At 37.3% G+C, this 27,193-nt stretch overlaps 1 protein-coding gene across 7 annotated transcripts in view; it reads left to right on the top strand.

Annotated features, from left to right (window-relative positions):
• Window positions 1–27,193, top strand: part of RGS12 (regulator of G protein signaling 12) — a 90,426-nt gene that overhangs the window by 17,797 nt on the left and 45,436 nt on the right. For 5 of the 7 annotated variants that reach the window (XM_048047402.2, XM_048047393.2, XM_048047368.2 and 2 more), the window contains exons 3-4: window positions 5,058–5,177; window positions 26,080–26,101. In XM_048047402.2, the coding sequence (XP_047903359.1) occupies window positions 5,058–5,177; window positions 26,080–26,101 (142 nt within the window). Of the gene's footprint in view, window positions 1–5,057; window positions 5,178–14,841; window positions 15,276–18,824; window positions 19,932–26,079; window positions 26,102–27,193 lie in introns of those variants that run through there. The other 2 variants (XM_013178998.3, XM_013178992.3) reach the window with 2 other exon arrangements.

Genomic DNA, 27,193 nt, shown 5'->3' on the forward strand with positions numbered 1-27,193 from the left:
TCAACTTGCTACTGTGCCTTCCTGCTCCAGGCTAGAGTATCACATTGAGGACTGCAGTTTCACGTTGCGTTTCGTTGGTGCTACCAATTTAAAGATGTCCTGTTATTCTCAATCCAGCAGTGGCAGTATCCATCGTCAGTTGTGTTGACATGGCTGTAGATCGATCTGAGTTACATACAGGATAGCTTTAAGCTTCCAGTTTTTTGTTAGCGGAGATGAGGGGACAGCCTGCTGCAGCCTGGGAGCTGGCAGGAGAGGTCAGAGTCCTTAAAACAGCACAGCTGCCAAAAAAAAAAAAAAAAAAAGGTTGTATGGAACTAGTGCCTAACTTGTTTATGTTAAAATTCCTTCTAAGAGCACATCCATTTTCTTTCTTAATCTTTAAAGAGCTAGGTTTTTGCAAGTCACCTTGTATTGGATCATTCTTGCTCTTTCTGGCCCTCCATTTGCAGTCTGGCACGGCTCCCGTGCTTCTTGACTCCCTCTCTTTTGTTCATGCATCAAGTGCAACGTTTTCCACTCTCATATTTGTCCTTCTCTTGTACACATTTTTTGTTATCAGAGAAATTGTTCTCACCTTGGGCACATTCACAGACTGCTGCTGTATTAATTCTCTGCTGGTGAATTTTGTTTTTAATACCGTGTTTGTCAAGTAGATAGGACATAACTCACCCACAAGGCCAAGTAGACATGTTAAAATAATAATAATAATGTATATATATGAAATGTATTTGGAGGGAAAGAAAGCCTGCACTTTGGTCGGGTGGATAGTTACCTCATGTGAATATATTTGCACTTACCGATTCCTGTTAGCCTAAGGAAAAAAGGGAGATCTAGTTATATATTAAAAAAAGATTATGCAAACCTATTCGTTGTCCTGTTTCTTTTTTCTCTTCTGATTATGCATTTGACTTGTATTTCTGTCCGTGCTAGATTGTAATTTGTTTTTTGTTACAAGAATAGAAAAAGGAATGGATTTTTTTAGAGTATCACTGTGTCAATTCCTTTAATACATTGTTGTTTTTCCTATTCATCTGCGGAATCGTAATAGGGTGAAGGCTTGTGGAGATATGTTCTTTTGTACTTTGACCATGATAGAGAGTAGCAGCAGGCATGTAAGTATCTGTATTGCGAAATGCAGAGGATGTATTGCTGTAGCACATGCTTTCCACTAATCAACTGGTTTTCACAAATTTCTGCGCTTTTCTGTTTTTTTCTGGACTCCTAAAAATGAAACCAACTGGTAAATCATCAGATGGACTAGAGTTTCTAATATTGTTCTGTAATAGGGTTTGTTTAGATTGACTTGAATATCTAGATATTTTGAGAGCTCTGTTTTATAGATTTAGCAGCACTGTTTCAGGAAGAGGATCTTTAAGGTATAGGAAATAGCTCTAGGGCAGGTGGGCAATCTATATTTAAAAAAAAACCACAACAAAACAACCCAAAGCCACTGTTCATGTAGCAAATTTCAGTGTTTTAGTTGGGCAGCTAGTGGTAACGAGACAGTATTTCGTTGGTCATATAATATACTGTTTTGAGTGTTTTAAGGTTCATTTAGTATTTTTTTTAAATATTTAATAGTGTAAGATTTTTAGAACTATGATAATTTCTTTATAGCTAATAGACCACAAAATTTACATTAATATCAGTCATCGCTCCAGCAATCTGTATTTGATTAAAAGCTGTGCATTTCTTTAGCCATGCTGGTTAATACAATCTAGTTGCAATAACTGTGTTCCCTTTTCAAGTCATGGATGTTTTTATTTCCAGTTCTTCAGAGTCCCATGAAACACACTTGCTAAAATGTTGCTGCTGTCTGCTTAAGTTACAGTGTTTTGTTTGTATGTGTATACGCAAGGCAATTTTAAAATATTGAATTGAATTGGTCTGAAGAAGGACGTATACCTTCATAGTCTGAATATCTGGAAAGGAGTCCAGAAAGGGTGAAAAGGAAGACTTCTGAGCACCGTTGCCAGGAAATTAAATACTTTGTGAATTTTAGTCTTTTTTAGCAATGTTTTTCTTAATTTCCAGGATTACTAATTTGAACTTTTGCAAGAAAGAGATTTTTGTCAGCTGAAAACATTTTTCTAATTGCAGTTGTTATCCAAATGGATTGAGGAAACTGTTAGCTTAGTGAATTTTTATATGTCATAATTATTTCTTATACCCTGTGTTGTTATCAGGGTCTTTTTTTCCTGCTCTTATCTTTACCATTCCATCCAGTGCTCAGTAGTGAGTTTTGTATAACAACGTCAAAACAATGTCAAAAACCATAAAGAAAATGTTTGATTGGATATTAATTTCCTGTTCTCTCTTCTACTACTACACAGTTTTCGAATGTTTTTATCCACTCTCCCTCTTTTTCTTTGTTATTTTTCTGACCACAACTAGGTAAGCTGCATTTCCTTCTAAAATGGGGCATCTGGTGAGAATTAATGTTATCTAGAATCTGCTTCTCAGTGGAATATAATTAGCTTTGTCTTCAGGCGGTTTGTTCCTATTCCTCCAATTTGTAATGTCACTGCTTCGAAATTTTTTTCTTTCTGTGTTTGCTAGTTGACAGTCCCAGAATTGTACATGGCAATCTCTGCTGTTCAAAGAGATACTGGATAGTTAATGCACTTTTTGGGCTGAATTAGAAAGGAAATGCATTCATTACCCAAAATAGATATGACTACTATTGATGTTTTTTTTTCTTTGTTTCCTTTCACCATTTTTTAATGAAAGATGAAGTCCTCTGGGTGCTGCATCTTGTTTTGGGAAAGACTTGAGAGACAATAAAGCAGAATCTGTGGGTAGCTGTTTCATTAGTTTCAAAATACCAGTTGTATTCCCATTAATGATGGCATTAATTTCACTAGCCTTAGAATTTGCTGAGCTGTTTGTAGTCACCAAATTTTTATCACTAATTTACAGATTAAAAAATAAAGAATTTTAAAACAGGTCTGGTCATACATGACTAGTGATGGAGTAAATGAATGCTGCATTTGTGCTGCTTTAACGGGAACATACTGATATAGGAGCAGCCATGTTAGTGCTCTGACATGCTGGGCAGTAATAGTAATGGATACTGCTGAATTTAGTCAGGGGCTGATGTGGAACTTGCTGTTTGACACTGATTACTGCATTAGGTGCAGAGTTTAATTTTGGACAGGAAGGACCGCGACTGACGTGAGCCAAGTGCGAACCGCTTCAGCGATACCTGCCTGGAGGAACAGATGATTTCAAAAGCTGCTCAGAAAGTTAGGAACTGTACTCGTTCCAGTGGGTGCTATCTGTGACAATTTACAGATAGCAACTTTCTTGTCTTCACATTTAGTTGACTGTGTTAGCAAAAGCCATCTTAGCTTTTTCATACTGCAATTCTAAATGTTCTCTTAAAAACCTCAGAAGCTAATCTCCAGTTGCCAGATTTCCAGTTTTCCTTGGCAGAAGCTGCCCCATTTTTTTTCTCACCCAATTAAAAAAAAAAATCTTACTAAATTGAAAGATGGGAGGGAAAGAGATTTCCTATAAAAATGGATCACTTCTAATGTCGAATGAAGAAGCTGGAGTCTCACCTTGTTGCAGTGATGAACCTTGCAACATACTTTGGATCCAGATTCCTGTACCCTGTGTTATGTCTTGACATTTCCAGGGACTTTTAAAAAGTCTGTTGTGAATAGTGGTGGCTGTCAGAGCTCTGTTGCTAAAGAATAGTAATGACTCTGCAGGAACAAATAAACAGGCAGACATCTTCTGTTGGATGGCTCATCTCTTATTGCAGCAAGGCGGTGGTAAAATGTCCTTGATGCTCTCTGCTTCATGGGAGTGGTTGTTAGTGTGAAGTTATAAGTGTGAAATTTATGATTGTTCTTTCCATTGATGTGACATACAGAGATATTCAAACAAAGGATTGAAGGGATACCCACGTGTTTCAGAACTGAGAGCACAGAAAGTAGCCTGAAGGAAGAAACAGATAGAAAAATACATTTTAGTAAATATTACAAAGCTGCCAACGAGCAACTATAAAAGTACTAATAAATATTATTGAAGCTTACTGTGATGAAGAAAGATGCTGAAATGAACTAGAAGAAATTTTACCCTGAATTAAACTCCATTATTTTCTCAAGTGAAAGAGAACATCAGAAGACAGGAAGGAATTTTCCCCGCACTGAATGTTACAGCGAAAGGAATCCAAAATTTCAGGCATATAATCACAAGTTTTCATAATGTAGTGAGTTTATGTACATCTGCTTAGCACCAGTCACTGAATGTGCCTACTGTTAGGTTTAAGCTTAAATTTTCCATTTGGCATAAACTAGATATATACATGCTGAGTTGTTGTAGCTTGACCAACCTTTGGTTATTTTTTAAGGAGAAAGAGTATGATAACGGGGAAAACAGAAAACCATTGCAGTACCAATTCTAGTCACGAAATATCAGAGTGAGGTAGTTTCTTTCTTCAGAATAAAAGAATAATGCATTTTGTTCTTGCATTTTGTTCTGTATGATTTAAAAAGTTGGATCTTACAGTAGCAAAACTTCAGAAAAAAATGCATAGTGAAATCAAGATTTTTAAAAGTGGAGGAAGATTCCAACGGAAGCTATATGAGATGACTTCTAGGATGGTAATTTCAAATAGAAAGGACAAATATTTTCTCATTTTAAGGATATGCTAGTTAAGACTAGAGCTAGGAGCTAGGCTTTTAATTAAACTCTATCTTCTAATACTTACATGTAGCATGTGTGCACTTTAGCAACCTAGCTGATGACTTGTGTTGATAAAGTAACTTAATGCTAAATAATTATATTTGACTTGAGTCTGGAGAAGTACTTGCATACCTGTAATGATTTTAATACATGACTTTACAGGGTAAGTGATGAGCTCGTGTTGAACCTGGTGTCCTGTCAGAGGTTTGCAAATCTATCTCCTTGGAATTCTGTCCGTATCACTGTAGTCAAGCTGGACAAAAGTAGAGTTGTTTAAAATTCAGATGCCGTCACTATGATCAGTAATGTACTAAAATTAAAGAAGTAAAATAATCATGTATATTTTCTGTCTTGTTTAGGGTTCAAAATTTGGACATCCGGTGGGATTAAATCAGGCTCCTCCCCAGCGTTCTTCTGCTCGAAGATCATTTGGAAGATCTAAGAGATTTAGTATCACTCGTTCACTGGATGACCTTGAGGTAATTAACTTTCACTTAAAACTTAGAAATGAGTCCAGGTGAAGAACATATAGTAGTTAATGGTGGTGATAAATGAAGGAGAGTAAGCAATCCCTGTAATGTAATAGATTTACTAATCATAATATGACATTTGTTTGAGGGAAATATAGATTTCAGGTATCACCCGACTTTCTCAGTGTTTCTTTAATAGTTTACGTTGATGCTAGCAGTGGCCATTCTTTTTTGGGGAATTTTGACTTTATTTTACCCATCACAGCTGGTCATATAAAGCAAAACAGTAGTTTGAATTAGTTATCCTGACTAATGAGGAAAAAAACAACTAATGTTCGTCATATTCTTTTATTAATTCATCTGATATTCTTTGCATTGAGAAAGTTTTGGGGGGTTACATATGTTGCTGGTGTTGAATACGAAGACCAAGCTCTTTACATAGTTCCCTGAGGAATTTAGTTTTCCAAGTATGGAAAAAAATCCTGTTTAAACAGATTAAATAAGTTTTTCCTCCCTATTTGCCAGCAGTTGGAAAAGAAAATGCCTAATCAACGTGGTGCTGGTGATTGGTATGGTGATTTTGGGGTTTTCTGAATGTAATGTAATAACACTATTTCACATCTGGTATAACGTCAGCTGATGTCTGGGCCTCAGTGGCCAAAACTTAGTAATTGTGGTGGAAATAGAGAATGAAAAGTCACCTGAATTTGAAAAGCTGTTCCTCCTGCTCTGCTGAGAGCCTCTCTCAAGATGAAGGAATATGGCTTCGTTATATCTTCTCTTCTAGTGTGCTTCCTCCTGAAAACCTGACCCATAGTGATGTGAAGGCAAATGGAGAGATTTTTCCCTTGCCCCTTTATCATGCTTCTCTGGAAGAAGGTTTGTGGTTGGGCAGAAACAAAACTATGTGCAGAGCTCTTGGCACAGGAGCCATGTAATACATATTACACTGTTCTTTGGCATGGGAGGGAAAGTGGCACACTGATTCCTCTAAATGGGAAGGAGGTGTATAAAAAGTGTTTGAGATGGGAGGAGGAAAGAAAGACATTCTGAATTTCCTGTTGTGGCAAGATGTAGGAAGAAAGGCATTTCACTAACTCTGAACTAAAGGAGGGGAGAGCTCGGTGCACTGGATTTTTAGGGAACAGAGTATATGGAAGGAGCTTCTGGTGCGCTTAGGGAATGCAGGTAGGATCTGTTGTTACTTGTTTCTCAGATGTTTTAAAGGAAAAAAATACCCTTTTTTCATTGTGGTCTATTTCTATCTTGTCTGAAGCTTTTAGTTGTCTTGCTTTTCTTTACTAGTCACTGAAAATAGTTTTTCATTTCTTTGCACTTGACTTTAATATAGTAAGTGCACAACTTCAACAAACAGAGCAAGATCTTCTAGATAAAGCTGTTTGGTAACTGTCTAGGAACATCTTTCTTCGTTAGAAAGTTTTTCTAAATTAAAAAGCCTTGCTGCTACATATTGCTAGTTTTGACAGAATTTCTGGTCACAGCAAGAGACAACCTTCTCAGAATATCTAAGAGCCTGGTACTAGTGATTCATGTGTGATAGGAGAAAAGGGGTTCACACCACATTCTTCCAGATTCAGATTTCATAGAAATTTATGTGCATATGTCATATTCTGAGGGAGCTGTAAACACCAAGGTTATAATTTAATTTCTATTGTAGGAGCTGTTTTGCATTGCAAAAATAATCACCAAGATAGGGACTTGGTACTTACCCTCTGTTAATTTCAGGAAGATACCGTAGTCACTGGGCTATGAAACCCATTTTTCTCTCTTTGCATCCCAGTCGGTATTCACTAATATATATAAATTGTCTCACCAACAGGAGGGACTGAGAGTCTCTGTGTTACACAATGTCCTAATAGTCAAAGCTGTTACTTTAGATGGGGAAACTGAAAATTTGAGACCATGGTATGAATCGGACAAAGTAGAAACAACCTGTACTAAAAACTGTATCTGAATTAATTATTACGTGTAGCTACTTGGGTGTGGACTGCTCTCTGTCAGCTGCTGCTTTCCACTTTAAAATCTCTTTTTTTCTCTGCATGCTACAAGAGAATGACACCTAGCCTTCATATATCCCAGCCACCTGGTGAAATACCAACCCTGAGAATAATTTCCAAAACTTGACAAGTCAAAGTAAAATAGCATGAGATGTTTTGGTTTTGGTTCTAACTTTAATGTTGCTACTGCAGCGTTATTCCCAACTACTGTTACGTGAAGTGTAGTAGAACACAATGTTGTCAGTGCATGTTTAGATTATTTCAGGCCATCTATTTAGAGTTGCTGGAAGAGGAAATAACAATAGCAGGAAATTCTTAGAGACTCCACCTCTGGAATAATGATCATGAACATATTATATAGGTTACTCAGTTGTTGTATTCTTTCCAGCTATCTTAGCAGAACGGATAAGGTACTGACCCAAACATTAAGTCTGAAACTGAATGTGCTTTTCCAAGCTCGTGGGTTTGATTCCTGCTAAGATCATCGTAGTCTTCTAAATTGAGCAGTGAACTTCCACACAGTTCCTTTTATGGGCATACGGTGAACACTGCTCATTTCTCATGGGTCTGAAGAAGGTTGCATTTGCACTTGTTATGACATTGTGAACTTGCTCCTCTTGCCTTTGGAGCTGTAGTGTCTGAAATACCAGCTGTCAGTTTTGCTGTCTTCTGCCATAAGGTGGCGTGGTTTCTTTGCAGTTGTTTTTTTAAATTTCTTTTCAAAACCATTCAAGCATAAAACATATATATGTGTTTTATATAATATATATTTTAATAAATAAAACAAATGATTGCAAGAGAATAAATACTTCACCTCTTCTTTCAAATAGGAATATAATGGCTGACTATACCCACACAGTTAATATTCATATAAGGTTAGAATTAGCTGTTATGATACAGTGCCCACCTTAAGCATTTCCTCTTACCTGCAGAAGCTCTGCTGTACATTAAAAATAAATAAATACAAGTTTGTGTGCTTAACCTCTAAATGCTCTTTTTACTAATAGAACATGTATATGAATTCGTTTTAAATCCGGAGGGATCAAAATAGGATAAGAGTGCAAAATTATAGGATGTTGTTTTGCTAAGATGTAACAGATAAGGAAAATGTCTCACAAAGCACAAAATGTACAATTTTATTTCTGAACTGTGAAAATTCTGCTTGTTTACACCAGGGCTGAATATGATTAACTTATAAGTTAGAACTCAATTCAGAAAATTAGTGTGCCCAGTATATGCCTTATTTATATTGTTTTCACAAGAAATGTATTCAGAGATCTTTCTTTACTAAATTACAAGAAATATGTACTTACTAAGAAAAAATTCCTACTTTGTATATAATAGTAATAATTTTTTCTATGTTAATCATTTTTTTTAAGTAATAGTACCAATAAACAACAACGACAAAAATTCTGTGATTTCCACCAATCCTATTTCAGAGAATACCTGCTGGTTCGTATTTACAAGGCATAGCTTAAGATAAATGGAACTTGGCATGATTTAGAATTATTTAATATTTAGACTAAGGAGAGGACATGATCCTGTCTTTCTTCTTACGTCCCTGTAGGTAAGTGCCACCACTCACATCTTCTGTTTTGTAGGATTCTGTGGGGGCAAAAACATTGTTTATTGATTTATAAACACATTGAAGGTGACTCCGTAAGACTGCAGAAACTAGAATCCCACCTTTTAAAAAAAAGTTACATTAAACAGAATAATCTTTTTTCTCAGCATCAATTTTGGAACCAGATCCAATGCCACTTCCAACTGTAGCTCTTTCCATTCATATCTTAAACTTTCTTGAAATATGTAAAAATGGGGGACCCTTGTAAGTGTTCCCTCAAATTCAACAGGTTTGGTTGTCACCTAGCCAGGGAGAACATCTCAAAGCTGTTGAGTTTCCTGAAAATCATTTTGACGTACCTTTGGTATTTCTCTGTGGTTAAAATTAGGACAGAATAGTATAATGAGATATATAATGTCTTACACTAATGAGTAAGAGTGTTTTTACTCTGAGTATTGTTAAATAACCTTTTGATTTAGAGATCTTCAGAACAAAAAGATAGCCTTTTTTATTTTTCTTTTTTCTCCATCCCATTTTGTAAACCTTAAAGCTATATCCCATGTGTAAAAGAACATTTATTGTATTGAATTTCTGGATTTTAGTAATGTTTTCAAAGTTGGAATGTATCATATTCCTTTTATTAGTCAGTGTTAAGAACTTGTTAGAATGTTCTATCTTAATTATAACCATTAATAATCTAGTACTATTAGCTGTTATTATAGATAATAACGCTCGATTTTTTTTTTTTTCTGTTTTGTTAATTCTACTGAAGCAACTTTTTTGCATTTCATCTGCTAATTGAAAGCGTACAACACATCTCCTCGGTATGAGGTTTTTATACTAATGAATGACATGTCTCTGCTGGATATTAGCTTTGGCATCTGTGGGTGGCAAAAAACCCTAAATGCTCATTTGACTTAATAATGAGTTTTTAAGTGGGTACCTGTCTTTGTTTGGCTGATTTAAATAATCAGACAAAGCTTACACAGGGAGATAATAGCTTATATTAGGCTAGCTAGTATAGTAGGAAAATCAGACAAGAAGAGTTAAACATGCCCCAAACTTTTCCCACCCTGTGAGTTGAACTAATAAAATGTATTAACACTCTCCACAAAGCTTGCTTCACTGACAGTCTTAGATCATCACCATGGCCTCAACAGCACCACTATGGCTACTATAATTATGTGATTTAAATCAAGGAGCCTCTTCATTGTGAATCTAGATTTGTGAATTTAACATTTGAAAAGAATGCATGTTTTTGTCTTAGGTTTTACTGATTATGTTAAGCTTTGATAATTTACTGTGGCCTGCTGGCATACACAACTTCCACCATGTATTGATTACCTTTAACCACTGCATGTATTTTGACCTAATTCTTAACTAAGATGGAACTGACTGACAGTTTTGTCCTCAGTCTGTTTTCATGAAGGTGGAAAAAAAGGCCAGTTGTGAAGCAAAGTAGCATGCAAGAATAAAATCTAAATTTTTGTATGTAAAAAGTAGTTCTGTATATTTAGCATTTTTTATAATAGAATTTTTAAAGAGCTATTCCTGTTTCATACACTGTCAATATCCTGATATTCTGAAGTCTGAATGCTAGTACAATCCAGCCCCTAACATTGCTGTTTCGGAAGTCTCATGGATCTGTGACCAAATCCTAAATTCTTTGTTTCTTTTTTCCCTTTGTTAGAAACTGCCTGGTGCTGCTCGTTGGAGTAGCATAGCAGTATGTGGCAGAGCCTCTTTCTTGGGACGTGCCACTAGGTGTCAGCTTTTCAAACAGTGCAACGTGGAAGACGTCAGCTTAGTGATTTTACAGTCACTTTCTGTAAAATCCAAACCCTCTTGCTGATCTAGAATATATGCACCTTTAAATAGTGTAAGTTGGTCATGAAATTAAACGTGGATTTATTTACCTTGAATTACTGTACCATATGTGGTCGTGGAGATGCTCATTAAGGCTTTTGAAAAGCACCCAGTGGTTTCTTTCCAGGTATTCCAGTCTTCTGCTCTGTTCAGGCTTCTGACTCTTACATTGCTGGCTGAAGTTGCCTACTGATGAGGCTGCATAACGGCTGCACACCTGAGCTGTCAATGAAACAGGGCCAGGACACAGGGATAGGCACTGGAGTGCAATGTTTGTCCTCTTGCGTTGCCGGAGTTGTCAGTTATGTGGTGTGTCCTGGGCCAACTAGTGTATTTTCACAAATGACTTCTGGACGTGGTTTAGAAGTTAGCTCCCATCACTGTTCCCACTGGGCAGTTTGGATGCAACCAACCTGATTGACAGGAGGCTTGGTGGTATGGCAGTGGGCAGACACTTCCAGCTGTCTTTGGAACTACACAACAGCTTATGGCACTATTTATTTGACTTCTAAGACATAGCCAGTACGTCTCTAGGTCACCATCATCTCCTTCTGAACGATGCCTATGTTATCCCTTAGAATTTGCTTTGCTGACATCATTCTTACTGTGTCTTAAAGAATGTAATTTTTTTCACGGTTGGTTCTCTAGACTGCTCTGTTAAGAGTTTCAAACTCTTTTCAGCATACTCTGGAGGATCTTCCTCAGATTATTTCTTACGTGTGATCTTTTGAGGTTTGTTAGTTACATCCATTGTTACTCCTTTAAGGAGGACAACATAATGCTAGCAGTATGCATTTATTTATTTTTTCAGACTGTGCACTGGCATTAATATTAAGCCTGTGCTGGTATTTTATACTGTAACATAATTTTGAAAAGATTATGAATTTTTGCTATATTTTTTTTCTTGCATTTATAAAATTTATTTTGGAAAATTCTTATGCTCTTCACACTTCACATATTTTTGTAAAGTATCTGCCCAAGGTGGTTTGGTCAACAGATGAGTACAGTTGCGTGTAACCTCTTGTTTCTTGTGAAATGGAGGCACTTATTTCTGGATATATTCAAAAATGTTAAACTGTGTGATTTTTCAGACATTGAGAGTAAGGGGATTTGTCTTTTGTCACTGCAAGTAGCAAAGTGACCGTACTTGGATAATTTTACTGTTTACTATTTTCTACTGCTTTTGGGTTATTTATTTTAGATTCTGAAGAAAATGCATATGTGAAAATAAGTAGTCAGAGAGCGTGCTGGAAGCTGGATTTCATCTCTCTGCTCTGTGAGGTGCATACAGCAGTGCTCCTTCTGTACTTTGGTGCCTGAGAAGAAATCAGCAGTGTTGCCTAGGATGGATTCTGTCGGGAATTCATTCCCCATATGTGCGAAGACAATTGGCACTGTATGCAGAAACTTCTCCCTCAGGAAGCAATTGTCTGACCCTGCCACTCAAGTACTGTCCAAACCTTATTGCCTCTGGGCTTGGCTTTCTAACACAAGCCAGTTTCTGTCACAGAACCAGAGGTACAGTCTATGCTTTCAGGGACTAGATGAGAACTTTTATTCTGCTTACATCCTCAGACAGCAGCCCTTACTTCTTGTCAGTAGCCAGTACTGCCGTTCTTGAGCTATTTGGTTAAATGGACACTGGTGAATTCATAAGCTGTCAACGTCTCCGGCGCAGTCACATTTGTGATTCTACAAGGATCAGCCTGGGTGAACAAGTTAAGGCAACTGTCTGAAGCTACAAAGGGCTCGTATCCGTTAGTTCAGCCACATAAGGTACCAGACCTTACTTTTGGCTTCATTTGGTTCCAGTATTTGGGTAGCAACATATCAGCCAATGCTCTCAGGACTGGGAGTCTTAGTAGGTGGGCAGCCTCTCAGGGCTATCTTTCTCCATAGCCTTTGGTACTTAGCCTTCTTTTAAAGTTGGGCTTACTGTCTTTGAGCTGAAAGTGTTTACTGTCCTGGGTCTAATTCAGTAGACATGTTAACCCCCTGACATTGTGGCAGAATAATAGTTTTGGCACTGCCGTCTGTAATACCCAGAATTATTTGCTGCTAAAGACTGACCTGTGCTTCAGTTCCTTTTGTTGTCGATTCAAGAGCATCTTTGAAGGCTCCTCCCAAGAAGGTGAGCAGTGAGGTAAAGTTAGTCAAGTTAATAAGGGCAAGAGCAGTCTCTGAAGATGAGAGCAGACTGCTTTTATAAGACTGAATGACTGGACGACGAAATGGCAGATGAAAATGTATGTAGATAAATGTAAAACAATGCAAATGAGGCAAAATCATCCTAGCTTCATATATCAAATGGTAGCTATGTCTCTGAGCTGACTGCTTCCTCTCAGAATTGAGGCCTTTGCATTATAAAGGACAGTGGCATGAAAACATCAGCTCAGTACAGTAGCAGCAAAAGAGAAAATCCTGTTATGAATTATTAGGGAAGGAATAGGGGAAAATAAACCACACAATAATTCTACTGTATGAATCTGTTATGTGCCCACAGTGTGATTTTGCCAGCTTAAATATGGTGTTCTAACCTCTTTATTTCAAAAATGTTATGATGCATATTAGAAATGGAAAAGGTTCAGAAAGGCATAACAAGAGCACAGAATCATGGGTGGCATACAAAAAGTAGTTGGGTTTGACTGCTTGCTGTCTCCTTTGGGACAAGAAGGAGGCACCATTAATGGAAGGTGGCTGGAGCCAGGAGCAAAACAAACAAAGGAACACGATTGTTCATGCAGCAGGTAAGTAGATCTGGGGAACGTCTTACCACAGAGTGCTGTGGCTGCAAGAAATTTGCATGTCCTTAGGGGAGAATGGACAAATGTTTGGAAAAGAAAGCCACTGGGGATTATTAAGGAGACAAGCCACACCAGGTTCAGGAAATGTGAACTAAAAATACCTGAAGTCTGGGACAAGGTAATCAGGAAATGTATGTTGCCCTGTGCTACTCATCACTACACATCCATCCGTGGCTGCCACTGGAAATTGAACAGTGGGTTTGTTAAACGTGTTCTGAACTGATGGGGCCATTCTTATATTCCTAGGGTCAAGGATGGACCTTGCTTCTCTTCGTCTGTGGGTTCATGTTCTCTAGGCACAGGAAGCTGCATTACCTTTCAGATGGTGCGACCTTTTCGTGAAGGGCTCTTCAGTACAGCATCTTCCAGTGCAGTTTAACGGGAGCGGGCCCCGGGAGCACGCACAGTTGTGCTACAGCTGCCTGCAGCCTCTGCTTTCTGGCCAAGAGGGCACCAGCCCCTTCCCTGCTGCAGAGTGGGTTGCCCCTGCAATTCCCAGGCAGGAATGACGAACCCGGTGACTGGTTTGTTTCGTGTCCCTGCCCTTCCTCGGTTGCGGTTTCCGTCACCTGATACATCTTTTTTGTCACATCACATGCTAATGGGTGAGGAAGGATTTTTGCTCCGTGAGACCTGGTTAGTGGTATGGGATGAATTAAGGCCTTATTGAATGAACTGAATTGGCATTTCTAGAATATAGTCACAGAGTAGATTTGAGAGAGCACTGTAGCCTGCCGTGATTTGATTCTGACTCTGCACTCCTTGTTTAAAGTGCTGAGATATTTTTACCAAGGCTAGGACTTGGTACCGTTTAATTTCCACTGACCTCATGGATTTTTTTAGTCCAGTGAAGCTTTAAGAGTCACCCGCGGAGCTTCTTCTAGATGAGTTGCTGCTCTTTATTTAATATTAAAGGATCAAAATGTTTCATCTGCTCTTCTGATGCTTAAAAAAACGAAATAAATATCCCATCTTCTACTTCCCTCTAGATCAAAGAACTCCAAAAGGCTAGTATTTAAGCATTATTTGTTGGGCAGAAAATATGTGCATTTCCTCCTGAAAACACCCAGATATTGCTGGTCTGTCTGGAGTGTAGGTGTGGTATTGAAAATGACGAGAATCATGTTTCACTTGGAACAAGATCCTTGTAAATGCCAGTGCCCTGCTTACTCAAAAGAACACGGAGCATTTTGGTAGGATGAGATAGGTTGCATAATATGCATACATGTGATTGTAATCATACTGAGACATGCACCTACATGCCAGAAACTGGAAGAAAATTACTGCGAGTCTTACAAGTTTAACTGTTCTTCTTCATCTTTTTTTTTTTTTTTAAGTAATTTTAGATTATATTTTATTTTTAATAGGGATTGATTCACTTGGTTCATTCGGATAATATCCAAGGGAAATGTATTAAAACTGAAGATACTTTGGAAGAGAAAACGATGTTGACTCAATGCTTAAACAAGTTCGGACAAAAGTTTAAGTCAGAGTCCTGTAGGCCTTTACCAAATGCATTTTACATTAGCAAACTTCTCAGCTGCACGTTGTTGTCTTTCGAGAAGCTTTTTTTGTTATGTAGGACCTGCCTAAACAACATTTTACGAGCTGCCTGCTCCTTTTGATGGGAAGATACAGAGCCACTGAGGGCGGAGAATGTGCTGGGGAGGGAGGAGAATGGGAGAGGTGTTGATAGGGCGACACACAGAGAGGCTTCATTTTTTTACTGGACTCTGGAAGAAGTAAATATGTGTTCAGAAAGAGCTTAATAATAAAGTTGAAGGGACTGTTTCTTAACAATGAGCTATTAAACTATTTATACATGGAGAAAACTTTTACTGATAGTCAAGTGTCTGTAAGTATAAAGTTTTGTTTGTCTAAAGCGAACAGAAAACAGGAGTATGGTTTAATGAGTAGTCTTCCAAGCTAAGAAATCTTGCAGTGAAATGTGATAAATAATGCTTCTAAGGATTCAATGAGTTTTTAAAGAGACAAAGTTCGTAAGTATAAGAATTTAAGTTAACTTTCTATATAAGCTCTATTATGAAATTAAGAATATACCATTTTTATAGACATGTTTTAAATAACATATTGTTTTTACAATTTAGAGTGGGTATAGTATACATACCGATGTTTCTCTCATTTTTTTTTAAAATTAGTCACTTAATTTTCACTGTATTTGTAGATGTGTTTCCATAAGGCAAGAATGTTGTAAAAGTTGTAAGTTACCTTCTAATTGTTACACTCCCTTTTAAGGTGTGCAGCTAAACTGATTTTTCTTCCAGCTGGATTTTTATCCAATAAAACAGACTCCAGATAGGATGTTATTAAAATAAATGAAAAGTGTTGGTAGAATATAGAATTTTGAGGTGTAAAGACTTCAGACAGCTTTTAGCTTTTTGCTGCTCAGAAAACACACAGTTTGTAAGTGAAGGACCTAAATGTGTTATCAAATTTTGACATTTTAGCCTTATTATTTATATTTAGCCTTATATATGCCAACGTATAATTTCATTTAATGCTGAAAGTGTATTAGCAAAACTATTAGCTTTTAAAATGAAAAGGGAAAGACAATTGTAAGGCTTAGAAAGATCCATCTGCACTGTTTCATTAAAAATGAGTAGTTTTCATGTTTGGTTTACATTGATTTCCTCAAAGTTTATTGATTCTTAGAGGCTTCATCTATAATAGGAAATTCAGAAGCGACTTTGTGTCTTAGGGATCTGTCACTTAATCATATCCTCCTTAATATGTAATTTAATTTTAGTTTACTATTAAGCTGCAATTCATCTTCTATCTGGATGTACAAGTTATGCATGCTGTTACTTCATGATTTTATTAGTGGAGGGAATTCAGCTGTCACACGATGTTGATCAACAGAAGAAAACCAGTGAGGTTTGTCTCAGAAAGATGACTGAGTGTATTTTTTATTACCTATGTGTGGTCAGACTCCTCAGAAGTATATTTTAAATTTCAGAATGTGACTTTCAAAACCAACTATTTGTTTTTAGTGGAGATTTCTGGATGGCGAATCTTTCCGAATTTATCATTTCGAAGTGTGTACATCAGTCTCTGAAAGGCAGGCAGACAGCAGGGGGCACTCGGGACAGCCGTTTGCAGCCAGTCTCTTCACCGAATTTCCTGTATTATTGAAAGTCTTGGTATTTAAAGGTAGCTTCTTTCTCAGTTATTTATAAACGAACACATTCCAAATAGTTTGACTCGAAAATATTTTTCCTTAGTATAACCCTGCAGTACGAAGGACTTTTATCTTTAAAATTGGTAGAGGGAAACCACAACCTCGTAAACAGGAGAAACTTCCCTCTTTTAATCAGTAGCACATATGTGGTATGTTTACTGCTGAGTAGCTGACAAATCCTCCACCAAAATACATCTGGACAGATTCTAGAAAATTTGGAGAATTAGAAAAGAGATTTCTATTTCGTTAAAAAGTTGTCTCAGTTTATAGGTTGTGATTCTGCTTCACAGAAACTCGGGGTCAGTGAGCTAAATTAAATCCTGAACTTTACTTGGGCTTTCGTGCAAGTCGCTGCTGTTATCTTGAACATGGGATGCAGAAAGAAATACTTGATGAGAGTTAAGTTTTTGGAGGAGTGGTCTGTTGATGCCAAATTTACTTTAGGAATTTGTGTTACCAAGAGTTCATCCAGAGGGTTGCCTCTTTCTAGTTGCCTCATATTTTTTTTTGTGTGTGTTCTTCTTTTAGGAGTCAAGGATACATTAAATCCTATTCATCCTTTGACAAGTTCAAACTTATCCAGGCTTCCTGTCATTCTATCTTTCTCTTGAGCTTTTTCTTCTCTGAAAACAAGCATACAAAAGAAAATAAGAGCAGGAAGTGGAGGGAGGGTGGAAGAGAAAAACAGATCGACCATATCTGGGGTCTCTACCCCTTCCCACAGTTTAGCTTCTAAGCAGATGGGTGTGGGTTTAGAAATGTCGTCTTTGGTATATCTGAATAAGTTTTTTAAAGCTGTTGTGCCATATTTTAACACTTTCCATTAATAGCTTTGCAAATTAACGTTCCTTCTGCTTTCGACCTTTGAACTCTGAGTTGCCTGCCTGGTTTACAGATATGATACACAAAATCATAAGATTTCAAAGCTGGCAGCTGCTAAAATAATCTATGGAATATAGAGGTAAATGATTTTTTTCAAGGGTTTTCAGAGTCTCATGACATTTTGTAGTCATTATCATTAACAGGTATTGTCTAATTGGTAGAGCTTCTTGTCAGTAGTGTCAGTGTATGGAAAAAATGTGGACATGCGATGCTCAGTTCTTCAATGAAATAAAATTAACAACTGTAGAGGTCTGTTTAAACTAAGGGATCATTAGGTTTATAATGCCAACCAGGAGTGCCTAGGATGTACAAAACATTGCCCACACACAGTGTTCCCAACGGTGCTCCACCACAGGTGCTCTGGTGCAGTGCTAGTCTTGCTGCTACATCCAGTTACATGTAGGTATTTTCCCCCTAATCATTCTGATGTACTTGCGGGTAAAAAGCACACCTGTTAAAACCGTGCTGGCACATTTGGGCATTGAAGGAGGTTCCTGTAGGACTTAGGTTGATCGTTAGCTGAATGCTGTGGATGAAAGGCTTTTCTGTGTTGCCCCAAAGGGGAGTTCCCAGGACAGCTCTCTGTGCTTTTCAGTGATCCGATGTGAGGATTACTAAGCACGCTATCACCTGTATATTTGTAACGTTGCTGTCTGGTTGTTTAAGGTATTGACTGACAGCGAAAAGACATTCTGCAGCCCACTTGGTTTCATGTCAAGCAATATGCGATATTTAAACAGACCTATGTGGCCTTTTAAAAATACATAGTTTTAATGCTTATCCACACACAGTGAAACTGTTCTTCTCTGCAAGTATCGCGGGAGATTTCCTACATCGTTGTTTTAGGATTTTATAAAACTTATTCCTTCCTATCAGACTCCCTATTTGTTTCCATTGCATTTCTTTATGGTATCAAACACTAGGGAAAGACAGCACTGTGAAATGCAATGGTGTGCCTATTCAGATAACTAATCAGTTATAAATGAGCCTTGGCCATAGCAGCAGATTGCTTGTGTCTCTGGAATGCTTCTCTAAAGCATAGTTCCTCCCTTTGCATCTGTAATTACCTTGAAATTTCTTCTCTGCTCACTCTAAATTAAATCTGGGAGATTGAGTTGCTCAGTTTACTGAGACTCTTTATCCTAAATTTGGAAGCAGGATGATGTGCAGGCTTGGACTGCCTTTGGCAAGCCAGTCTTTCTGTGAGATCCTGAGTAAAGGCTCTTCACTTCTTTTTGCCTCAGTTTCTCTCTGTGACAGTTCAGTGCAATATTCACCTTCTTGCTGGTGGTTTTATAGCAGGGCTGATCCTCGGAACTGGATGGGTGGATGTGGGGGATTCCATGTGCTGCCCTGAAAGAGGGAGATCCCTCTTACTAAGCTACTGCTCTTAAGTCCGCCTTGGCTGCAAGGACATCCCACTAGCATAAAAATAATAAAAAAATGTTCACTAATCATTCTTAATTTGTAATTCTGGCAATTATTTTTAGCAAAACTGGAATTCTGATCGCTTCAAAAGTACCAGAAAGGGATGTGTCGGGTACTATCACTATTTACTTGAGCACGGCAGCAAACTTCAGGATATCCTATACTTTCCATACCCAGTCTCCTGAAGACACTACTACCGCAGCAAATGAGGAGCACTTCCCTCTTGCATTACAAGTAGCTGCTTTTGCTCTCTCTCCTTAAGGCGCTGTGCACAGAGCTGCCTTGACATCAGTGAAGCATAGGCTGGGGTAGCGAAGAAGGAAGGGCAGAATATCCCTTGATTTCTGCAAGGAGGATTTTGTCTTTAGTGGCAGCAGGCTGCACCTAGCTCTGGCAAAGATGCCAACTTTCTTTGTACTGTGGATTTTTACCTGCAATTGGCAGTGTTAACCACTGGAAAGTTAAGCAGAATCGACCGTCCGAGGTCTTATTTTATTCTGGCTTGCATTATGTAAACCTCTGAAAATAATGGTTTACAACGTAAATGTTTCTATAAGTAATGTTAGGGTGATTAACTGATGTTTGGCTGAAAACTGTTTTGGAAATCTGTTTTCTCGAGCTCAGGACTTCTGCACAATTCAACTTCATTTTATTTTCCTGATTTTTGTATAGGAAAGGCTTTAAAATACAATCAGCTCGATTTATATAAAACGATCTAGCTTTTCTGGTGAGAGATAATTGAGATCTAATCTGAATCCCTGACGAACCACAGCTTCCTGCATTGGCCTGTTGCTATGGGTAACATAAAGGGAGTAAAATAGAACTTCATACGAAATGCCTTTAAACTTTACTGGCATGTACAGGCATGGAATAGGGCTGATTTTTTTAGTTTAATCTTTGAGAAGCTGATGTGCTAAGGAAATGCTTTTTCCATATTAAGTGAAGATGAATTTAGGAAGAGTACTGTTAGGAAAAATAACTGCTGTTTCTTATGAAGAGCGGGTAAGTGATATGAATTATATTTAGCTAAAGCAAGGCATCGTTGCAGTGAGAAATTAGAAGAGGCTATTGTTATTGGCAAGAAAACAGAGAAGAATGTTATCAGCTTCAGAATGCTTTTTATTTAGCCTTTCAGCTTTTTTGCTTTAAAGTATTTGATTTAAAATTCCTTTCTAAATGCAAGCATTTGGCTATATTATCATAGAAGAGTAAAGGGAACCTTACTGTACCAGCTAACCTTCAGATTTTGTGATGTATTTATGAACTGTGCCCAGTATGTATAAAGCTAAAAGATCAGTGAGTTTATAATCTGTTTTTTTTTAATTCTGTGCAATGTATGTTGTGCATGCTTTCTGTACCATTATATCAATATTATATCTGTAGGTAAAACTGTATGTATTTTTGTATATGTCTTTACCAACATAATTTTAAAGATGGATTTGACATTTAAACCACTGTGTTCCGTAAGATTGGTTTAGACTGGGGTAAAAAAGTTGAACGTCTTTTTTTTTTAAAGGAATTCCAAATATCACATCGTTACTGTTCTGTGTTGTATTTATAGATTCAAATGTACACTAGTTTTGTTTTTTTTTTTCCTTGAGAATTCGTACCTCTCTAATACTTTTGTATTAGCTGTTGTAAATGCACTTCTTTGGTGGCAAAGAATTGAAAAGCCAAATTATGTAAGAGTTCTCCTTTAAGAGGCATTGTGAAGGGGCATCCTTTTCATAGATTTCTAAATCACTAAATTAATTGCAATCATATTTTAAACTGAGGATAAAAATAATATTACACTAAAGTTTAGAAGAGATATGTATGTGAGGTTACTTATTAGAAGGAAAATCTATAATTAATATGTAAGTAATATGGATTTTGTTTTGATTTCAAATGTTAGGACAATGTTAACTGTATGTTGAGGCATTATCCCCCTCCCAGAGGTCATCAGAGTTCCTGGCATTTGTACAATGTTAATACTATAATGCATTTAAAGGATAACAATACATGTAGGCAATGTAAGTCCTGGAATAGTGTCTCTTAAGATCTAGGGACCTGCTTGCAATTCGTCCCTTGGCAAGAAGAGAAGTTGCTTCAGGTGTTGTGAGGAGGAGTTGGAACAAAGCTGGCTGCAGGAGGCAGCCGGCTGGGTGCTAGGCTTTCCCTGAGCTCGGGGACAGGATGTTTGAAAGTTGGCTTTCGTATCGAGTCTGTAGATCTTCAGTGCTTCGTCTCTTAAAGAACATGACAAGTGTCCCAAAGTTATTTTGTATATTGAAATCGTATGAGCAAATCAGTTTAGAAGGTCGGTGGAGCTAGGGAAGCTATTCCAATGCCTAATTAGAGGGGCTTTTGGAAAGGAGAGGGCAGTATAATATAGTAATCAGCAAGTCTAACAGGCTCCAAAGGCAGCAGACAGAGAGCTCTGGATGCTGCAAAAAGTCAGTGCCTATGTTGAAAGAAAGAGTGCTTTAGAAAGGACACGCAGAGGTCACTTATAATTCAAATCCCCCTTTCTCCGAATCTTTCTGGATGCCCATAAAAGAAATAGATATTTGTTTAGTCTGTGATTTTGTCATGGGTAGGGTAGCAGAGAACAATATTTTTTCACTCTGTTTAAAGATTTTTATCCCTGTGTATCTCAGAAATAGTTCAAAATATATATGGCTTTTTTTTTTTTTTCCCCTCAGGAAGGCACTCACCCACATTCTATTAACAGAGATGATTTCATGTTGCTCCGTTTTATTGTTAAGGCCTGGCATTTCCTAGCGTGTGTCACCCCTCCCAGTCCCCCCATCTTTCCCTTTGTTCTCCTCGAGCACTTGAGCATGACTATTGACTTGGATGACAAATCCTGAGGAGGTGAAAAAGGACATTTTGTGTTGAGTTACCTGGGTAGTCTGTACACATGGGTTTATTTCTTCAGAATAGTCTGGGATATAGATAGAGTATTTTTGTTGTTGTTTTTTGGCAGCATGGTTTTGTGGCAGACCTTGCCGGTACTTAGTTAATTACCTGGGACCTGGTCCATGTAAAGGGGGACATTCCCTGGATCTAAGCAAATTTCGCACATGAGAGTTTTTGTCAACTGAAAGATGTCTTCAAAGTAGTTTTATGCGGAGGTGCACACATCTAGCAGGGTATAGACCATGGGAGCTAACAGGTACAGGCTGCTTCAACCTTTTGAATTGCATTTTCCTTTATGCCCTCTCTCCTTCTCTCCCCTGTTGTTGGGGCAAGAGGCTATGTTGTCTGGGTCTATTCTGGAATAAGAAGTTTATATACTCACAAAGTAGTCTTCTCCCTGTTAATTATTGTAAGCTAATCCTCTTTTAGCTGTACTGCAAGCAGATCCTGAACATGACATCAAAAACCTCATGGGCCCTTCTGGTTTTTCCACCTAGCAAAGAGAGGTGATCCAAAGAGAAATTCTTACATGTTTTCTCTTAATCAGAACCTTATGCTATCTAATATATGCTGAAGCATTTGCTGATTTACAGAGACCTAAAACGCCTGTTACGGTGTGTGCTAACTGAGTGGGAAGCCGTTGCTCAGCTTGCTCGCCCTGGTGTTAAGCTCCTCGCTTGGATCACAGGGATCAAGATCTTGCCCTGAAGTCTACGGAAGAGACTTGCATCCCTCACCACTGGCATGTGTCTGCACACCTCAGCTGCTAATCCAGCTGGAGGAGCAAGCAGAGTTCCGGTGAAGAGACGTCCTGGAAGACATTTTTGTGCTCCTAAATTCGACTTCTTTTTAACATTTTGGTACTTGTTACCATCAGGCTTCTGGCACACACCACGGGCTTTTTCCTACACCAGTTTGGAAGTCAGAGTAATTTGAAGAACTAATTTAAGTTCTTATCTGGCTGTGAAAGATTTGAGGGTTGAATACAATTCAGATTTTATCTCGGAGTGATAGTTCATATAGTTCACAAAACGAATACATACATGTCCTGTCATTTGGAACGGAAGTCTTTTTTTTGACCTTCACCTTGTCCCTACCTGGTACAGGCTCATACTGTATCTTTCCTTGTCTTTCAGAAATGGCTACATAAAAGAACCATTCCATTTTATTGCTTTGTAATAGTTATGTTTTCTAATAGGTAGTTCTTAGTAGGTATATGGTAAGTGTTAAATTTCATTGAAAAATCAATTTTTATATGTATAGGAGATCAAATTTTGTCCTGAAGAGCCTCCAGTGGTGGTGAGCATGAACAGTGAAGAATGAAAACCAGCCCCCACCATATACTGAATTTTTAAAATGAGATCATCATAGTATTTAAAAAAATCTGGTCTTGCAACTTACACCTGTGGACAAATCTAGACAAGTTTCAGCTGAACAGTTTAGAAGAAAAACTGCTTTGTCTAAATGTGGACTGTATGCAATTTCTGACAGGTTTATATTAAGATTTCTAAGTATTCACAAACATGTTTTGAACATAGTACTGTACATTCTTGCACAATAATTACAAGCTTTAGTTTCCAGCTGGCTTTGTTGAATTAAGTGGATTGAGTTCAGATGCATAGCTGAATTTAAAGAAATGTTCTTACAATACATTTAGTTCTGTGATCTAAAAAAGTAAAGTGATATCCTTGGAAAGTGCTGGGTAATTTTAGAGGGAGCCAAAGGGAATTTGGAATATCTTAGAACAAAAAAAGGTGGCTGGTATTTAGATGAGAAATTCTGTTCTTCCTATGGGTTCTTTTTTTTTTTTTTGACATGTTTAAACATAACGATTACTAAGGCGGCCTTGCTTAGAGAAATTTTGAGATATTGATACATGCAATTAACATGCGTTAGCCAAAACATTCAAAATAAACAAACACCAAAGCCAACCCATGGTGTGTAGGAGGCCCACTGCCTTTTAAAGCTAAATGGCTTTAAGTAAAACTCCATCTCACTGTCCACAGAACGTAATTAAGTGGTCCTATCACTGTAATTTTTCAGCTTTTCCGCAAAATCACACAATTTTTCTAAAAGTTGTGGAAATATTCTTTTTCTATCATGAGAACCCTGCTAATTTTACTTCTTACCTTTCACAAACATGAAGGAGGAGAATCATACTTGATGTTTTTATCTAGATTCATGGAACTTGCCAAAGTAAATGACTGTTCCTAAAATGTATACATTTTGAAAGTAGTTTTTTTTTTAATTTTCTGTCTTCTATGTAAAGTGATGCTACTACTTTATTTTCTTCGTTCTTTGAGAAAAAAAAAATTGATTTTTATTTATCAGCTGTTCAAGAAGTATTTGGACAATGTTCTCAGACACATAGTCTGATTTTTTTTGGGCGGTCCAACCCGGAAGTTGGACTCGATGATCCTTGGGGTCCCTTCCAACATGGGATATTCTGTGATTCTATGGTCTGTACAGCATGCAAATAAGAAATTAGAAGCAATTATATTGATAGCTGCCTTAAGGTAATTTGCGATCAAAGGTGAGAAGTTTAGGGTAGGTAAACACACAAACTTCAAAATTTCACTAAAAGTCTAATTGTCCTTGAAAATTTGATGTAAAAGGCTTCAGGAAGGTAAATTAAAATTTCTAAATTGTGAAGATGAGTTAAGTTACAAGTTATGAATGCGTAATATACTTGCTAAACTTCATGCAAAAGAAAAGTAGAAAAGATGTCCTACACCTCACTGAGTGCATTTTTGATACCCAAAACAGTGCTGTTAAGCAAGCAAGAGGCCTAGACACACATTTGACTGTCTTATTATGTTTCATAGATTCAGAAGCCTTTATCTCTGTGTAGTTTAACAAGAAGGGTTATCTATTTTTTTTTCTTGATGGATTTGTGTTTATCTGAACTAGCACTGGAGGAATGCTGTCAATAGAGATTAGTTTAGACTTTGAAAATTCCAGAATACTTTTATGAAAAACTAGATCAGATCCTCTGCTGATTAGGGGAACGATGGTGCTGCAGCAGTTTACAGAAGGCAATGTTCTTCAGACAGCATCAACAGCAGGATGAAATGCTGCAGTGAAACACAGAAAGAAAGAAAGAAAGAAGGGAGAAGAAATAATTCTTTTAAAGATTACTAGAGGTTTTTGTGGATTTTGAGGGGGAGAGGGAATGTTTGTTCGCAAGGTTGACAAATTATGGATAGGCAGCTTTTCTCTTGAGCTGTGTTTATATGCCTGTTTTTTCTTCTGTGTGTTTTCTGTCTTGGAAATATTACAGATATATAGGGCATTCTTTCCTAGTTCTTTAAGCAGCCATACAAAATAGGAGAGTTAATTTTTGAACTATTTAGGAAGTTATTTAAGGCTCAATGATGCTTTAAATCATTGAGGAAAGATTCTCCAAGATTATTTCCAAGTTAAAATAATAGTAAGTTTTAACAGCCATTGAAAATCAGTACAAGCTTCAGTCTTAAAATCAGCTGTCCTTCCAGTCTTTCACTCAGCTGAGTGTTGAGGTGCCAGCTCTGGAGGACACGTTTGGGAAGCTTTCACCTTGTTGATTTTCAGAGAAATCTTAGCTGCCTTGAGGTAGTTTGCTTTCAAAGGTGAGATGGTTAGGGTTGGTAAACACACAAACTTCAACATTTCACTAAGAAGTCTAATTGTCCTTGAAAATGTGATGTAAGATGCTATTAGAGATGGTGAGGAGTTCAGTCCTAGCTTATTGGAAACACTCTAACACCTTTCTGGCTCTGTGGAAGTCAGAGACCATCAGCAGGGGAAGTTTTCAGAGTCTTCTGAATGCCAAAACATCTAAATTTTAATTTTGATTCCACCTATTTCCATATATTGCAGTAAAATAAGGTCTATGAGGTGTTCTTTTAACTTTAAGTCCTCGTTGGTCACTTTTAAGGTATCTGCTTTCTCCCATACACCAACTGATGGACTTTATTCAGCTAAGAAGAAGGTTGAAATCAGTGCTGCTACTCACAGCAGGAAGTACTTTGTCCAGTAAATATTTGTGGGATCAAGTTCCAGGAGTGGTTGAAAGGACAAGGGAGATTTTCATGGTGGGGAGGAAACACCTGTGAGAAAATAACAGCTGGTATCATCTCTCACATTATCTGTTGAATTAACAATATGATGATAAAATTAACTAACCCTTCAAATAATATGTGAAGCTCAGAGATCTCTAATACTTGTCATGAAACTTAAGTAACACTTATTTTTCTCTTTCTTATTGCAGTCAGCAACTGTCTCTGATGGAGGTAAGCTGAAGCTTGTTTTTATTTTTATAATGAAAAAGAATCAAATTTTCCCCATTAAGCAATGTAGCATGTGGTAAATAAGGTGATGTTTTACAAGATGAGAGTCCAAAGTGGTACAGCACTTTGTGACTTCTTCAGGAGCTACACCAGTGAAAATGTTGCAGGATTATGTTCACATGCTTTCACTGATCTGATTTTTTTTGTGTGTGTGTTTAGTGTATTTCCCTATTTGCACGTTTTTATTATAACTAAGATTCTTCATTCATAATAATAAAGAGGCAGAGCTAGATGTCTTCCATATAATTGAATGTTAGATAAAATCTTTTTCTGTATTTTATTGTCCCTTACATACACTGTTGGCTTTTGAAGAGAGATGCACTAGCTGCTAAGTTGTAAGCTGTTGAGGTCGGAAAGGTTAAGGTTGAAATTTCTTTATGCCTTTTGAGAAGGGGGTAAGTAATTCGATAATTGTAAAATCCCAGCATAAAGCTTTTGCAGTCCTGGAGTACTTCTAAGTAAGCTCTTTGCGTCACCTAAGCTTGTTTGTTTTGATTTTAAAATGGCTTTAATGCTTTAAAGGGCTGTCCACTCTTTGTTAAACATTAGAAGATGATTTCTCTGAATCTTTGAAGTTAATTGAAACAGTTTAAGTATGCTTCCTTAATGGAATAAAGAAATGTGTGTAGTTTAGAGTATAAAAGAGATGGTTTTTCTCACTTGTCTTGCTTGGCAGGAGTTGGTTCAATTGATCCTCCAGAGAAATTCACTTAAATACATATTATTATGTTTGGTATTCTTTCACAACACTAAAAAGACAATTTTCTTAGATATGAAGGAGACAAACTGTTCTAATCAGTGCTGTAAAGCTGAAGAAATGTTGTAAATGGTAAGGATAATTTTTTATATTACATGCAAATGTAAATGCAAAAGTAGCAATACTCTTCACAAAATTCCATCAAGTCTTAATTTCTGATTTCTTGCAATATTAAAATTACAGTTGAGAAATATTACTGTTTTAGTCCTTTGGGTAGAGCCATTTTCCAATGGCTGGCTGACTCATCGTAAGGTATTTTTCTTCTCCACTGCTGTAAC

This window comes from Anser cygnoides, chromosome 4, assembly GCF_040182565.1.
Source record: "Anser cygnoides isolate HZ-2024a breed goose chromosome 4, Taihu_goose_T2T_genome, whole genome shotgun sequence".
NCBI lineage: Eukaryota > Metazoa > Chordata > Aves > Anseriformes > Anatidae > Anser > Anser cygnoides.